The 18121-nt window shown below is 43.1% G+C and overlaps 1 protein-coding gene across 1 annotated transcript in view; it reads right to left on the bottom strand.

Moving 5' to 3' along the window:
* The window catches only part of CSMD3 (CUB and Sushi multiple domains 3), a 3006114-nt gene that overhangs the window by 268301 nt on the left and 2719692 nt on the right, over positions 1 to 18121 (bottom strand). Inside the window, exon 54 of the mRNA XM_078686868.1 lies at positions 13529 to 13702. Within this exon, the coding sequence (XP_078542994.1) occupies positions 13529 to 13702 (174 nt within the window). The remainder of the gene's footprint in view (positions 1 to 13528; positions 13703 to 18121) is intronic.

Genomic DNA, 18121 nt, shown 5'->3' with positions numbered 1-18121 from the left:
AGTGAGACAGCAATATTTAAGTTAAGTCAGGTCTGTCTTCACCGTTTACTAAACTGTAAGCCAATTAGCTGTCAGCACTTGCACTTTCACTTTAAAAACTCACTATTCACCTTAACATGCTGTCATGTGATCAAGGCTCAGGTGAGCCAAAACGTTATGGCGACAGCAGAATAAAGAAACAAGCCTCCTATTACCTTGGGCCCGTGTCTGCTTCCTGGGAGAGTTCGTGGGAGGACGAAGCTCATGCGGGAAACGGAGGTTGATGTATGTATATATATATATAAACTAGGACGCAAATCTCGTATTCCCCAGAACTACCCATGACTATGTTGAAAACATTACCCCATGGTGGCAGATGGAAGGGTATGGCTGAATGGTTGACTGCAGGAGGACAAATGCCGGCGATTTGTTCAGTACAGGTGAGCTTTTACCGTTTGGAGACTTCCATGCAGAGTTCGATCTGCCGTGAGTCACTTTTTGCTACATAGGGCTGTTATTGCAGCATTTCGTAAACACTAGAAGACAGGTCCTACAGAATTGTACCCCACGCCGCCTCCCAATACTTGCGCTATTGGCGGACATGGTTTAAGCAGTCACATGATTGTATTGGACTGTACACAGGGACATGTCACAAACCCTGGACACCTTAAAGGAACATTGGAAGCGGGATTTGGGATCACCCATACCATCCAAAATCCTGGGCAAACAACTTTAAGAGAATCCAAAAGGTATCCCACAATGCCTACTTTAAGCTGATTAACTATTTTATCCTGCACAGAGCCGATCTCACCCAAGAACATATCAACAGATACTTCCACACAGTATATGTGTAAATATAAATGTCCAGTATTTGTAAAGCGCGAACAATTACCTGAAGGTGTCAAGGCACTGCAGCCCTCGGGAAGATTAAGCAAGCTATTGTCCAGAGTCACATGGTGTTGGGCTGATCTGCAGCTGGCCCCGGTGATCAAACTGTGAGCCCTGAGTTCCAGAGTCAGTCGCCCTGGCCGATGGGCCACACCTGTCCGTGCTGTGGGGAGGTCGGTGCAGAGCTTAAACACATGCTGTGGGACTGCCCTCAACTGGGGTCATAGAGGGAGGTGGTCGCTACGGTGGTAGGTGGTACTATTTCCGTGGAGGTCCCATTTTTACCGGGGCATTGCATATTGAGCTGGTTCCCCCACACCTCCAAGACTTAGGTCATCAACAAATTCCAGAACCCAGCAATCAGCTAAGCAAAGGGGAACTCAAATGGTGGGCTGGTTATGAGGGCGAAGTGTTACTCAGGGAAGCCAGAATGGGACGTAGCCCAGTGGAAATGGCGCGGGCCTTGGAAGCCCTGGTGGACAGCTTGAAAGAGTCAGAGGTGCAGTCCCAGGGGTTCTTATCGGGGATGTCGCCGGCCACAACCCCATAATAGCTATGGGAACAATTGGCCACCAGGATCAGCTGCTTGCCCTGGGCAGCCTTCTAACGCTTTCCCCAACCCTCTGACAGGCTCCCCCTTACATACTCAACACACCATTACCATTCTTCAGGCATGGACAAGGTGACCGGACGGGAGAACAATCATACACATTCTTAGCAGGAAGGACTCAAAAGTAACGAGAAGGGGGAGAGGGTGGTAGTAAGTTTGAGGAAGTTCAATCGATTTGTGTTGAAATGCAAATGTCTGATGTGTGCACAGAATTACAGCAATATGCGTTCACCACTGAACTTGATTGTATTGCCGGCAAAAACCTTTAAAAACTGTTTAAAAAAGAAAGGATAAAAACCCAGTGCGTTTGGACAGCGCTATAATCCCCTTGTACCAATTTCTGCGATAGTGTGAATAGGAGCCGTGGGCGATATCTAATGACATTCCGGCATTATTAGTGAACTGAAAAAAATAATTGTAAAACTAAATTCCGCCTTTAATAGTTTTTTACATTTTCATCCAAAGCTGGTTCTACTCATTTCAAACATTTAAAAACTGTTGAAAATCTAAGGAGTCGAACACGCATTAAATGATTCATAAGCTCATCCCTTTAATGGTGGGTCAAATCGAAAGCCTAGACTAAAATGGCCGTGAAGATTTTTCCTAAGTGCCCATTGTTCTTTTTCTGAAGGTGCAATGGCATGGCGACACGGCAGCTCTAAAACACACACATGGCAGACAGACATCACTCTCAAGGAATGTTCATCTGAAATGAAAGCTTTTAGCACGCCTTCTCCACTTCCTCTGAATACTAGGGGTTATTGTCTATCGCTCTGATAATGGCAGGACGTTTGTCATTACCGTCCATTCCCTGACGCGTGTCCTTCTCCACAGCGTTGCATTGCATAATGCACTGCTCACCAGAGCCGCGGCAAGTCTGAGGTTTCATAATTGGATGCAGAAAAATACAGCATTCACCTCTGCAGCTGTTAGCAGTGACCCGCGAGAAATTATTTCCCATTTCCATTGTTGATGTTAACCCAGTGATTTGGAAATCCATGTTTAACAGTGGTGGATTTTTGCCTAACGAGTATCGATAAAGGGACGGGTAAGGTGTTCGCTGTAGCGCGCTTCCTCAGCCTAAAAAAGAACGTCATTGGCACTGCTTGACTTTAGATCAGAAACCACGAACGAACAAAGAAAATAGAGTTAACTATTGAAAAATGTCCATGTTGTCTTACACGATTCAGAAAGGCAATGACTCCAGCTTAATTGGGGGGATAGCTGAGGGTTTGGGGTAACAGTGTGTTATGTTCTTCTGTTAAGCGCTTAGAGACCGGCGGTGATAGGCACTATATAAACAATGTATAACATAACATAACATAACATAACATAACATAGAGATGGCAGTCAGTTGTTGGGCTCAATACGTAGTTGTTTTGGTGAGCTGTGTCCCAGGGAGTTTGAAAATATTATTTGAGGTATAAACTAAAGGTATGCTCTGCTATCTGTTTTCAACTTGCAATTGAAACCTAGTTTTGAAAATCGTGCGAGAAAAGTTATCTATAGCACAAGATAAGATACTATTTGCCAGCGATGGATGGATGTGGTTCTTTGCAACCCGCCACACAGCAAAAGTGGGTGAAAGGTGAAATGCTGAATCAGTAACTGAGAATGAGTAGCTTATTGACATAACATATAAGCGAAATTTGATTGGCCAAGGAACTTGATCATGACCCAGAAGACGGTTCCAAGGATGACATGGGAGGACGATGCCTTGATGCTGGTTTGTTCCCAAAGAGCCAGCCTTGGAAAAATCCGTAGAACCTTAAATAGCACCATGTACAGTTTCACAGTGAAAGAAGCTTATCCTTCAAGCTGTAGCTGACATGTAAAATATATCTGTACGGAGTGCACAACTACGATTTGATCAAAGTCATTATTTAATAAATGAAGTGAGCTTCCGAGCTTTGTCTGCAAATGGTTTTTGAAGGGAAAGACTTCATTGGCCCATTGTTTTCTTGTCGCCATAGCAATCTGGATATTCAAAGAAACTAAAAGCTAATCTTTTTCTTCAGAGAGTATAAATAGAGGGGTTATGATGCTTTGTGGGACTCGTAACAAAACGCCTCTATGTATATTTTCTGGCTTGTACAATGACAAATCCCCAAACATAAATGGCTCTAATATTGCACGTGCGTTACAGGTGTGATATGTTTCATCTCACTAGCAAAACAGAAAAGAAAGAATGTTCCAAACGTTGCACTGTGATATGACACAGTAAGTGGAAGACACCACCACTGCAACATACTCTTTCTCAAGCAGCAGTTTTCCATCAAAGTTTTGGTTTTCCACTAGGACTTTTCATGTTAACCCCTTGAATGCTCATGACGAGCTCAGCTCGTCATGAGCAACGGCGCTCGCGCCCGTTCCGTGGAACGCTCGCATGCTGGGCTGATTACCCTGCAGTGCTGAGCTTTCCATTGGAACGGTAGTGGCCGTGACAAGCTCAGCTCGTCATGAGCACCGGAGCACCGTAGCTCATGACGAGCTGACCTCGTCATGAGCACCTGGGCACTGTACGCGCCCCCCAGCACAGCGGGGGAAAGAGCCCCGCACGGAAGGGGTTAAATCCATAACTAGACTCTTCCTGGAAAAACAATGCAATGTACCAATTTACCAACATCCCAGTTGAGATCAGAACTGCTCCAACCCTCTGCAACCCAAGACGAATCTGAAAACTGAGCTCTACAAACAACTTACTTACGTATGCCTACTACCAGCCTGGGGTAGAGGCCATCAACCAGGACTCTCCAGCCATCGCTGCCCTGGACTTTTCTTGCAATTAGGCCTGGGCGGAGATCGTGGATTTCCGCTGCATAGAACTCCGCGAAGTGCCGAAAAACCTCAGCCGTGTTCCGTGGAGATCTGCGAACAGCGGAGTGAGGTAAATTGTGATGCTCATGCTGTTTTTTAGTGCCGGGAGTTAGTCCTCCACTGTGAAATTAGTGCAAATGGCACCACGAGCAGCGCAAGAGGGTGCCTGTTCTTTCTGCAGCTTGAAGAGATGTTCTACTCAAGATGCAGCTTCCACAATGCAAGCGACAGGTCTCTCAACGTGAGAGGTGTGACCTGTCGTGACTGCCCGAGTTGAGAAATCACACTTGAAGGTGGTCTAGTGTACGTTTTTTCTTACTCACTAACGTAACCTTGGCAAACCATGCAAGAGGGAAAAGTCCGCTCTCCGCTTTGTAGACCTTTTTTGGAACTCCACGCTCTGCGCGGTGTAGGCAAAACTCCACAAACTTTGCTGGCAGAGCGGAATTCTTCACCCACCCCTACTTGCAATCATCTGACTCCAGGTGTATCCCATCTCCTTGCAGTCAGCATTGAGGCCTTGACGCCAGGTGTTTGTTGGCCTTCCACTTTTAATTTTCCTTTGAGGGTTCCAGGTGAGGGTTTGCCTGATGGTGTTTGATGCTGGTTTGCAGAGGGTGTGAGCTATCCAGTCCCAGCGTCTTTTCATGCTTTCTTCATGAGCAGTGAGTTGGAAAGCCTGCTGCCATTGATCATTGTTGTTGATGGTGTTTGGCCAGCTGGATTCAAGCCAGCCTGGCCCATGAGGGGTGTTACCCCGAAACCGGTCCCAGGATGCTTGTTTCCATTTCAGGAAGGACCTGGCTTGGCAGTTCGGGCTGGACTGTACCCATGAGGCACGGGGTCAAGACTGAATTGCATATAGGTGGGTCAGAACTGGGGTGGCGAAGTGAGTAAAAGAACAATGATAAATTTAACCCAGATCTGTGACAGGGGGTGAGTGTCTGAAAAGTTTCAGAGCTCCGTCCATTATCTCCTTGTGTTTGCTTTTTTGGCCCTAATTTGGCAGGGTATGCCCAGAGGTGGGTCCCTTGCTCACTTTGCCCCTGGATTCAAGCTAGCCTGGCTGATAAGGGGTGTTACCCCAACACCAGTCCCCGGATGCTTGTTTCCGGTCCAGGGAAGACCTGCCTTGGTCGTTCGGGCTGGACTGTACCCACGAGACACAGGGTCAAGACTGATTTGCATACAGCTGGGTCTGAACTGGGGTGGCAAAATGAGCTAAAGAACGGTGATGGATTCAACCCAGATCTGTGACTGGGGTGAGTGTCTGAAAAGTTTCAGTGTTACGTCCATCATCTCCTTGTGTTTGTTATGGGAGAGTATCACCAGGTCATCTACAAAGTCCATTTCGTCAAGCTGCGTCCAAGGTGTCAAATGGATCCCATTGCTTCTCCTTGCTGTAGGTGTCTTCATGATTCAGTCGAAGACCAGCAGGAAGAGAAAATGAGAGAGCAAACGACCCTGCAGACTCTGGTCTTCACTTCGAAGGCTTCCATGAGCTGTCAATCCTTCTGTGACTATTCTGCAGGTCCTTCTCTCATAAGAGTTCCTGATGATTCTTACGTGTTTATCCAGCACACCGTACTGGTGGTGGAGCTTCCAAAGGTTCTCTCAATCTACGCTGTCAAATGCCTTCTCATAAGCATAGTACCTGATTATTCTTATGAGTTTATCTGGCACACTGGAGTGGCAAAGGAGTTTCCAATGCCTTCTCGTAGTCGATGAAGTTGACATAGAGGGGGGAACTCCATTATATCAATTGCCCAGTGCTGATGTGCAGTGTTGCAGTCTGGTCTGTGCAGGATTATATTTGTGGAAGTTGGCTTGCTGGTCTCACATCTGAGTGTTAACGTGTTCCTTCATTCTGTTCAGGCTGACTCTGTCGACAATTTGCCTGGGGTTGATAGAATACTTATCCCTCTGTAGTTTGCAGAGCTACTCAGGTCACCTTTCTTGGGGATTTTTATCAGCTATCCCTCCTTCTAGTCTGATGGCACATTTTCGTCTTACCAGATCCTTCCGAACAGAAGTGAGAGCATGTTTATCGATGTTTCAATGTCTGCCTTTAGTACCTCTGCAGGAATGTCGTCAGGTCCTGTTTCCTTCACATTTCTCAAATATTTGATGACTTGCCATATTTCTTCCTTGGTTGGTTTGCTGCAGTCAGTTGACAAGTAATTGCCAGCAGGTTGTATGTCTGGTGGAGACTGTGGCATGGGCTGGTTCATCAGTTCTTCAGAGTGCTCTACCCATCATCCTTGTTGGCGTTGTTATCCTTAATTGCCTTCCCAGCTTTGTCTTTAACAAGTCTTTTTGGCTTGCTGTATCTGCGAATGAGTTTCCTTGTTGTGTCGTAGAGTTCTTCCAAGTTTTCTTGACATGCTGCTTCCTGGGCTTTTGTGGCAAGACCATCAATCAATCTTCGCTTGTCTGCTCTTAAGATTCTCTTTCCTTCCTTGTTGGTTTTGGTGTATTCAACTTGGGCGTTTGTTTTTTTTTGCTCTTTTTTTGGATGGTGTTGACAGCAGCTTTCTATGCCTTTCTCACATGGATTTTGCAGAAAGTCTTGGTGGAAATCCATTCTTTAGTCCGGTGTTTCATGGACCCAGTACTCCCTGGCAGGTTGAGGTTACTTTTTTTGATCTTCTCTCACTGGCTTTCTACTGGGTGTCTGTAGTCCTTTAGTTCTTGCAGTACTTGAAACTTGGTACTGAGGCCGACTGAGCCTCACAGCGGCGTTCCTTGCATTACATCTTTTTCTGAGCATTCACTCTGTTTCTGTGCATCTTTTAAGTAGGGTGGTGTTATATTGCTGTTGTTGGTTTGTCAGTTCTGTCCATGCTTTCTTCAGCTTTACCTTTAGCTTGGCCCTGACAAGGTGATAGTCTGATGCCAAGTCCGCTCCTCTCATCACTCTTACATACTGCAGGGACCTCTAGAACTTCTTGGCAATGCAGACATGGTTCATTTGATACTTTGTTGAATGGCCTGGTGACACCCACATTACCTTGTGCATTCAGTTGTGGTGAAATACACTACCGCGCCTATCACTAGACTGTTCAGGGCATAGAGATCTATGAGTCTTTCACCATTCTTGTCCTTGTCTCCAAGGCCGTGGCTGCCCATGACTTCTTCCTAACCAGCGTTGTTGCCTCCAATCTTGGCATTCAAGTCTCCCATCAATATGGTTGTGCCTCTCTCAAAGCCTTTCCCCAGAATGGACTTGAGTTTGTTGTGTAAAACTGTTCTTTTTCCTCTTCTTATTTGTCATTTGTAGGTGCATAGCACTTGATAACATTCATATTGATCCTCATTCCTTTGTGAGGAAGGTAGCTGTGATAATTCTGGGACTGTGGACTTCCCATCCAATCAGAGCTCTGTTGGCTGCTGGCATTAGCATCAGTGCTGCTCCTTGAGTATGTGGGGCATTCTATTCTTCATATACAGCAGCATTTCTCCTGAAGCCAGTCTTTTCTGTTCGGACTGTGTCCAACTGGTCTCACTGATGCCAAGCAGGGCAAGTTTGTATTTTCTCATCTTGGCTGCCACTTGGGCTGTCTTGCCTATCTCGTACATGGTTCTCATGTTTCATGTCCCAATGGGGATGGTCTTGGCCGAAAACAGGTGGATCGGTTATGTGGCTTCCAGGGGTCTATAACTTTCACTACACTGCGCCATAGTTCTCCGTGGAGGAGATTCCTCTCTACCCCAACCCTGGAAGTCTTTTGCCCTTTTGCTTGACGTTTCTGGGCTAGCTACCTCACCATGTAAAAAGATCCTACCTACAGAAACGTCTTCCAACAACACTATTTCCACAATACATTAGGAGCACATCTGTTACCTGACTATCTTTAACCTTCTTGAATCATTCCCTACGGCTTGTCCATTGTTTAACACTGCCTTATTTTACAGCTAGGTTTGCATTACACAAAATACTCCCACCTAAATATTTACTTGGATTTAGAGTAGATCTAATGGTGCACACTAAGAATGAATATGTCACAGTCATGGGTTTACACTACAGATTTAGGAAAGTCACAGATCTCAACAAGTAGACTTGAAATTCACCCATATAAGATGGCACAAAATGTACTAGTTGAAATGGTGCACAAAAGCAACGCTCCAATGCTCATTTTACCCATAAAGATATCCTTTTGGAGGACCACACTCAGTGAATTAGCCATTCATTGGTACATTAATAATTATTATGTAAACTCAAGATGGCACTCTTTACACCATCCTTTTCTGGCAGGATGCGACCCTTAAAGTCAACAAGAAAATTAAGGTAGTTTATGAATACATCATGCCAAATAAAGTGTTTCTTCAGAAGTGAAGTGACAGATCCCATTAATTAACTTCTCTTCCCTTCTATTCCCTAGCTTATCTGATATCTTTTGTTAATTCTGCCATTCTAATTCAGTGAGAATATTCCTCTTCACGCCACACACTCTATCTCATTACCCTGTACTGGCTTTCTTAACCATTCTTTCACAACTTTGTTTTTGAATTATCTTGTTGATCTTTAAATGCACTCATTGCCAAGCTTTCCACCATTTTTCTTTTCTCATCCATCTCCAAGCTAGACCCGAACACTTATGCCCTTTCTCTCATATACTGCTGATCTGGTATCCCGCTTCTCGATTATGTCCTCTTTCATTTTCAGTCATTACTCCACTATACCTTCACCTTTTTATTTGTATTATTTATTTTGTCTCTCAATCAATTTCACCACTTGATTACTTTTGCCACATACAGCTCTAGGGTGTAATGACATAGTATAGCGAATAAATTAATACTTTATTTGAAAAAAGAAAGATTGATTATTCGAGTCTTGGATTAGCTAGTTCATTTCCACTTGCTGTTTCTCTACTAGAGTTTTTAGATTTTTTTACCATGTTTTTATTATTTCGCTTAGACTGTGATTTTAAGAAAGTGACATCTTTTCCACTCATAATTACAGTCTGCTGCTTGCTACGTTGATTCTGGTTACTTTTGTAGGTGGTTGCCTCTATTTTCTAATGGCATTGGCTAGCCCTCAGGGATCGTTTTCTACTGTTTCACCTCTGATAGACTATTCAAGGCAAACACACATACTATTCCCTCTATTGCCTGCTTACCGAAGAAACACACATGCATTTGTGTTAGCATATACATTGCAAAGCAGATTTTGGGAAATGTAATAGATCCTTGATGTGGTTATGAGATTTGTGATGAGTTTATTCCATCCTCACTGCTTATACTAAAGCTAATTTGTCCACTCACTGTCAGACTAGAAATTGTGAGAGCCATATATATCCAAACTAAAACTAATTGATACAATCAATACTATATGAAATTACTTTGTTGCTCAAAATATTGCTTTGCTTTTCTGAACTGAATTAGTCATTTCCTGGGGGCAGGCCTTGGGGGTTGTTGTGTTTAAAACTGGATAAACAGACCATTAATACTTCGAATTCTGTTTTTCTGTGCAAAAGGAAATGCATGGAGGTAATCCATATCCACCTATCAATGCTATTAGGAGAAAGAGAAGCCTGTTGTTGAAAGCTTTCACTTTCATAGTAAGCATTCTGACCTTCAACCCGAGGACTCTGACATTTACCTCGGAGCCAAGACAGAGAAAACAAGCACTGGCAAAGCCAACACATCTGACTTTCCAGAAGTGTATGGCAGGTGTGTTTGCACAGAGGGAACTTATGCACGCACATCAATTGACCCACATGCACACTAACCACATAGGTAACACACTGCTCACACAGACATACACACATCAATGTAATGCCTGTGTGGAGTCTTTGTACCAATTTATTCTATACCATTATGGCTGCTGAATGGTCTCTTTAAGCCCTTTAGTGTCTGCATGAATGGCTACTGGTGTATTTATGAACACAATTCCTAATGGCAGTGCCACAACAGGGAAACCTTTGACAAATCCATCTCCAGATCAGTAAAGGAGAGATAGAACTAGTGCATCATGGCAGAATTAGTAATGAATGCTTGGGATTATGTTTGTGCATTGTAGTCATTATATGTCCCTCCACACAAAACCTTCTTAGCACCTTACAAGATGAGCTTATTATTACTTGCCACATCATCACCCATGCATATAAAGGGCCAACTTATATGATATATATATTCCCCATAGTAAGACAACATTCTCAGACTTTTAAATATGTCCAATAGTTTGTAGCCAAACATAAAAACAATTATTACTCTGTTTTACTTTAGGTTTCCTAGTAAAGAAGGGCTAGCAAGCACCTAATAAATCCAGTGCTTACAAGTGTGCATCATCAAAATCACACTGAGGTGAAGGTTCTAGGTGGGGGGGGGGTGATATCCCCCGAAATGAATGCATTCTTGACATGATAGGTGGGTCTGATGGACCGGAATCAAGTCTGCTCTGACTGTCTCTGGTTTTCTTGTCATCCTTCACTAACAGGTTTTAACTTCTTCATTTTGTGGATCTGGATATTAAATGTATTTATGCACAGATTGGCAAAGATTTTGCATTGGGGTTGTGTAGGAAAGTGAGCTATTAGCTGGTGGTATTATTCACCCTAAGCTAGTAATGATACCACAATCACTAATAGGTCCAGTCAAGTCTCAGGAAATGTATTCTTCAACTCTTGGTATCTTTGCAAATGAGCAGTCAGGCTTAACTTTAGTGCAACCAAACCCATAAATAAGTTAAAGACACAATGCAATAGAAATCCAACACAAGTTTATGAAAATAGTGAATATTCCTATCTTCAAACAACACAAAAACAACAAAAAGCCATTGTAGGGAACCAAAGATTAAAAAAAAAATTGTGTGTTCTAGCACAAAAAATCTTAAAGCTCCACTCACGGCTAAATAGTAGCACTGGACAGGGATAACTTCAAAGTTTTAGGTCAACCACGATGAAGTGCAGACTAGATAGGCTGAGGACTATGTCTCAGTCAAATGTTTACCTTTGGACTCAGTTGGTTTCTTGAAGCTTTTCTCTCAGCCCAAGAGTCCGCGGGTTCCTCAGATATGGTGTTCAATTCAACTATAGCGGCCTGCTGCAGGGTGAAGTCACACCATCGTGGTCAGGCTGATTCATGAGTTGACAATGGTGGCTTGACTTCCAAACCAGTCCCCTTCTGACCAAGGCGGCAGTGGTTCGCCGAAACGCGTAAGGAAAAGGAAGCCTTTGTGCTTTGCTGTGCCAGAAATAAACGCAATTTCTCCAGTATTGGGCCTCGGTTTGTTGCTTCATGTCGAGGAAATTGGTGGGTTGCTCCGTACCCACTGTTTAAGAGGCCGCCCTGAAGGGTTGGGGGCTCCTGTATTAGGAGGATTTTTGGTGATGTTTAAACTGGGAGCATGACCCACTTGCCCTCTCACGACCTAACCAAGGAAATGCTAATGAAGCGAACTCTGAGAATGCATGGAAGGGATTCTGGAAGGAGGACATCCTTTCAGATCGTGCTGGAGATGGGCGCTTTACATGGCACTTGTAAATAATTGAGCACTCTGCAAGAACTATGGACACACAAAACCAGTTGCATTTTTATTTCTATACTTACATCATGCAGGTAAAACGTAAAATGGATTTTCCAGCTTGTATTCAAAACTGACTTTAACCTGCATTATGGGAAATGTATTTCGAACTAACTGGTCATGTGACTCAAAGACTTTTAAAGCAGGCACGTATGCACTTTGCTTGTACATTGCTTTCACCTGTGACCAAGGCGGCAGTGGTTCGCCGAAACGCGTAAGGAAAAGGAAGCCTTTGTGCTTTGCTGTGCCAGAAATAAACGCAATTTCTCCAGTATTGGGCCTCGGTTTGTTGCTTCATATATATATATATGATTTTGCTGTCCATGGTGATATTTATTTTTGGTTATATGTGTATTAAGAGGACTGATGCAAGCAACTATAAAATACTCCTCCTTACTCCCTTTGGTTGTGTACTTGCTAATACTGCAACCAGTGAAGGATAAGACACAAAATAAACAACACTAAAATATCTCCTGTGACCTGTTACACTCTTTTTCTGTACTTTCTATCATGTCAAGCTGATAATCTGCCATTCTCTTATCATTTCTTGCCCCCATCCAGTAGCGGTCGGTGGTGGGAGCAGCTGCCGGGCAGTGATGTGGGGAGGGGCGGGGGTGGCTAGTAATCTATGTTTTACGGAGGAGTACAGGTAAGTAAACATTTAAATAAATAAAACGAATTTCGTTGCGTGCACTGCATCGCATTTGGGGATGCAGTGCACGCAATGAAATTCGTTTTCTTTACTTATATATTTAATCCTCCATAATTCATAGATTACAACCCCCCACTCTGCCCCTACCCCTCCCCACATCACCGCCTGGCAGCTACTTCCACCACCGACCGCTACCGCCCCCATCCCAATGCCATCGTACATTGGTGAGTTTCCTATGACCCCTGATGTTATGGTAAAATCAGCTGGTGCCTGCAAAGCCTATTTCATATAAGATCACACGACTAGTTTCACAATGAAGTATGATCAATCTCTGCAAACTTGCTCTTAGGGGGAAAAACAGGCCTGCCAATGAAACGATAAATATTAGAACAACACTTCCCAAACTTGTGTCTTCCTAATGCTGTGATAAACATTTAGTTTTGATTAATCGCATGTTATTATATTAAAAGCAAGTGCCTCTTAGCTTACGTATTCTTCTGTTGCCTCTAAACTAAGGGAGTGCTTATCTCCATTCTAAAAGATTGCCTAATGTCCAACCACCTCTAGCCAGTGTGGCTGGCTCAGGAGCTCTTCAACTAAAAAATAGCTCGTACAAAGTCTGATTTGACTTTGCTACAGCCACATATTGTTTTTCCACTCTTTAATTGTCTCTTCGTTCTTTACATTATATATGTTATTCGTTGTTTCATTTATCCTCTTTGGTAGCCCGTAAGATCTCGTTAGAAAGAAGATTTCTAGATTTCATCATTTTCTCTTCAGCTGCTACTTCTGTTCATAGCTAGGCCTGCCTCTACAATTCCACAATCTGTCTACTTGTGGAGTACAAACCTGGTATTTATAATTTTCTTTCTGATAAGTCACTGCCTATATTTAGATATGACAAACAGAAGCCAATATTATTCTCCTTCATAAGTCTTACCAATTACTCCTTTATGCATAATACTATATTCAGCGATTTCCAAGCTCTTAACAGCCAGCAGTAATTTTTAGTATTAATTGAAGGATGCAATATTGTATTTCTGGACTGTATACTTACGCACGCATGATGGAAGCTGACCCGACCAGTGGTGATCTTGTTGGCAAATTCGGACCGAAGAACCGATTAGGCGGAAGCCAGGGATGCACTGATACACAACTGTGTCTCTGTAGCCATAATTGTCGCCAATGACTTGACCATTAACAATGGGTTCTGGTGTTCCACAGTGGCCAGCTGCAAAGATATAATCAAGAGGTAACATCAGCGTGCCATATCTTACCAGCAATGCGAAGTGATACTGCTAGCACTTCTTACAAATGGCTGACTTGTTGGCAGGCAATTTAAAAAAATGTTTTCAAATTGCAGGTTATGAAACCTATTTTTATTGCATTCTGAAAATATATGTTTACCTCAATATTGTGCAAAACAATCCACAGTTTTATGAGAATAATTGTTAGGATCTTAATACACAACTGATCTTGTGGTTTCATCTGTCACAGTTGTGAACATATTATTGCGCATTTTAACATGGATAAAGTTGAAAAGATGCAATTTCAGGTCAGTTTTGTAGTGGGTTTGAGCTGGCAAAGTGTCCCTAAAAGTGATAAAAACCAGCAAAAATTATTGAATTGTAATTTACTATCAGTGTCCCTAAAGCAATACAAAGTAGTACTACCACTGTTTTGGGCTAAATTGCCTGAGGAGTGCGTCCCATGGGTGGTACAAGGGTGTTTCTCTGCAGTCACCCATGGCTTTTGAAACTTATCCCTATGAAAAAAACGTACATTGGTTTCGGTGGTTATTTATACTTTACATGAAGCATCATAAACTAATTTAGGCAGTCCTATGGCGACAGAGTCTTTGGCCTAGTCACTGGCCCATAAATCAGAGGGTTGATAAGGAGCACAAGTGGCCTTGTGTTTGTGTAAACATAATGCCGGGCCAGTGGTACATGTCCAGATTTCCGGCATCAGCAGCATGTAATCACTGCCTGTAGTGTAGAGTGCATGCTGTGTTCTAATTGGCTATGTGCTCCTAACTTAGTGTGGCATCTAACTTTTTGTTGTTTTTGAAAACGTGTGCCCCTCTGGCAACTGTATTTTATTGGGGCCAATCTCCTGACACCATTGTAGTGTCACTGCCTATCTGTGAGATCAATCTGGCTTTTGCTCCTGGTGCACTCTGTCTAGGGTTAATGTCTCCTCCATCTCTGATTTGTGAATCAGTTGCTTCAGTCCTAGGTCGCCTAACCACGCATTTCTGACTCTGGATTGAGGAGAAGGGCACATTGGGTGAATTCAACAACGTAGATGTGAGATAGTATTTATTCGTACATATATCATGGTGTACATCATGAAAGTTTTTTCAATAATTATTTTAGTTACACAATAAGGCTGATTAAAAACCATCTGTTCTGCCAACTGTTCTTGCCCACCATCAAGTAATCCACCAACCTTAAAGACTTTCCTTAACATATGGACCATTAAACTCAGCTTACAAGATATATAGGCAACAACGCTCCAATATATCACTCAATTTTCATATCACCATCAGATATTGGCACTCCTATATGTCAGGTGCAACATGATGGGGGCACACCTTACCAATTCACTAGTGACACCAGAAACCAACAAAGTTACACTGTTAGACCTAGCCCTTTTTACAGAATCAACCCCAAGTATTTGCCTTTTTTTGCTGCACCCTTTTTTGTGGGCATTAGGACTCTGTGCACTTCTTCCTGCTAACCAGTGAGTGCTTGTGCACTCTCCCTGTCCAGGACCAGATTGGTACATTAAATTTACTTGAACGTCCCTAGTAAACGGTACTAAATATACCCAGGGCCTGTAATTTTAATGGTAATAATCAGCAGCAAAACTCCTTGTGAAACCCACTGAAGTAGCCTTTTACAATATGTCTCATAAATCTTTTGCCAGGCCTGACCCTTCCTGGCCATCTCTGCAGGGTCATGCCCAAACCTTTTGCCTTATCACTCCTGGCTTTAGAACCTGTTGTGTTGGTATGTAGAACTTTAACACTTTTAACCAGTGCTAAAGTCCTGATGCTCTCTTCTTTCAAAATGTTAAAATGTCCTTAGACTCTACTGGCATATTTAATTTACAAATGGTAGTACTTAAACATATGGCCTGTACAGTAGATGTTACTAGTCGTCCTGCAGTATCTATTGTGCCACCCACTTAAGTAGCATTTTTAAACATTGCTCAAGTCTCCTATTGCAACCTTTGTGTGCAGTTTTAAACTCACATTTTGGCCTGGCACAATAAACCTTTTGCCAGACCTAAACTTTGCTGTTCAAGACATACAATTCACCCCTAGGGTAGGCCCTAAGCAGTCCATAGGATAGGATGCATTGTAGTTAAACAAAATAGACACTTTTAAGTTTTACATGTCTTTGTTGTTAAAACCTCTCAAATTCTTTTTTTTCACAATTGCAAAGTCTACCTTTCCCACAGGATAACATTGAGTTACCTTAACATATTTAATAAGTGATAACTTTTGTTTGGCAGCAGGTGGGAATATCATGTTTGGTGTCTTGGGAATTGTTATTTAAAAGCTTCCAAAATGTTAAACAATTCTGAAATGTCCACATTAAGAAACTGGAACTTTCTTGTCCTAACCATTTGGTGCCAGCAGCCTGTTCGTGGGACGAAGTTGACCTTTGTGTATTGCTCCGAGACAGTATGACACTAGTGTCTTGGTGTTGGCAGGGTAGGTTATCCCGACATAATTGGGGGGGGGGCAGAGCTGTCATCTACCACACTTGCCCTTCAAAGGCACTCTCCTAGCACACACACACAAAGGATATCACATTAGACTCTTGTGCACCCAGACAGACTGCGACCAGAGCAAGGAAGTTGGACATTCTGGGCACTTCTGTAGGGGGAAATTCAGAAGCTTCTCCCTCTTCAAAGACTAGACTTAAACACTTCATCCCAGTATGTACTGTTCATGGTAAATGCCAGCAAGGGCCACTTTGGACCATGCACTACGTTGCACAATGTCCACAGTCCACACCATGGTCTAATTAGACACTTTCTGTTTTCATTTTCTCATAAATCACTGAGAGAACTTGCATCAGTCCAAGCAAAGTGTCAAAGTTTTACAAAAGTCTCATTTATGGTCCAGGTGTTACATAAATCTCTCCATTGTTTTGCTGCAATGAAGAGAAAATACCCCGTGGGAATCTGATGGAAAATGCTCTTTTAAACCTCTCTGTAAACCTTCCTAAGTCAAGATGCACAAAACTGTGACAAGCATTTCTATATGCATACATGTTTTTGGGTACCCTGTGCAAATTCATCAAAAGTTCCCTAACGATTCACAGAATGTAACTCCTATCACAATTACAAATCAACTAGACCTACAAACTTAGGGGCAGATCTACAAGCCCCCTGCGCCACCAGTACGTTTCGTGACGCAGGGGGCTCCTCCATATTTACAAGGAGAGGAAAAGCCACCCTGTGTGACTTTTCCTCTCCTTGTAAATATGGCCCCTTCACACGCAGCACTGTGCGTGTAAGGGGCGTTCCATGGGTGTTGCTGTGGGTGTTCCCACACAACACCCATGGAACAAGCACATCCCCAGATTTATGAAAAATCATAAATCTGGAGATGTGTGTGAATGGTACGCCAACCTAGAGGTGGCGTAGGGAGGCGCAACAAGGAGTATTTTTTTCATTTCTCCTCGTGTTTTCCACTTTCAAAGCGTGCTGCATTCTACAGCACACATTGAAAGAGGAAAATGCCTGCAGTGATTGTTTTTGTGCAGAAAGGTGCCTCTTCCATCACAAAAACAATCTCCCCACGATGCAGGCATCCTTGCACCATGGTGCAAGAGTGCCTGCGCCAGCACATGGCTGCAGTTTATGCGCCAGCGCAGGGAGAAGCACAGAGATGCGATATATTCTTGTAACTATGTCGCATCTCTGTGCTTTGGAAGTGCCGCAGCGTGGCGCAGCCAAAGGGAATGCGGTGCCGCGCTGCAGCACTTTCTTGTAGATCTGCCCCTTACTATCTGCATATCACCGTGGCAGACACACACGTACGAATTGAATGCATTATTCTTTTTCTCCTCTGACTGAATGCTTGCGGGAAAGCTTCATCTATATCAATAATTTGCTGGATATGTAAACTATAAATCTGACTGAAATGATAGACGTAAGATGCATTTCCTTGGCTTATTCAGTATTATTTCAGATATAAAATTCGCAAAAGGTAAAGGTCAAAACGTTTCAAATCCTATTAATGCTAATAACATTTAGCAGAGATCCTATCACAGTCTGCAGGCTTTTCAACCCTTCGACAGAGGGATTGTGTAATCTTCTGATATCATTTGGCGAATTAATAAACGGGGAAGTCACTTTGTAATGACTTTTTGTTTTACTAGAATTGCACGGGCTGGCCTCCGATTCCAAAGGGAGTTTAATCCTCGCCTGCACCACAGCCTCCATTTCCCTGAGCTGAACTCAGAATCTAACAGATAGGCCTTAATTGATACATGTCCTGGAATGGAAATGTGCTCATTTCTGAAACAATGAGTCCTTCTTTTTCAAAGCGGCTCCACACGTGTGGTTTTTTTCCTATCATTTGAAAATGCATTTTACACCCCGGGTGATTATGGGAAAGGCTCCGATT

Source organism: Lissotriton helveticus, chromosome 4_1 (genome assembly GCF_964261635.1).
Source record: "Lissotriton helveticus chromosome 4_1, aLisHel1.1, whole genome shotgun sequence".
In the NCBI taxonomy this organism is placed as follows: domain Eukaryota; kingdom Metazoa; phylum Chordata; class Amphibia; order Caudata; family Salamandridae; genus Lissotriton; species Lissotriton helveticus.
This window is presented reverse-complemented; position numbering and strand designations above follow the sequence as displayed.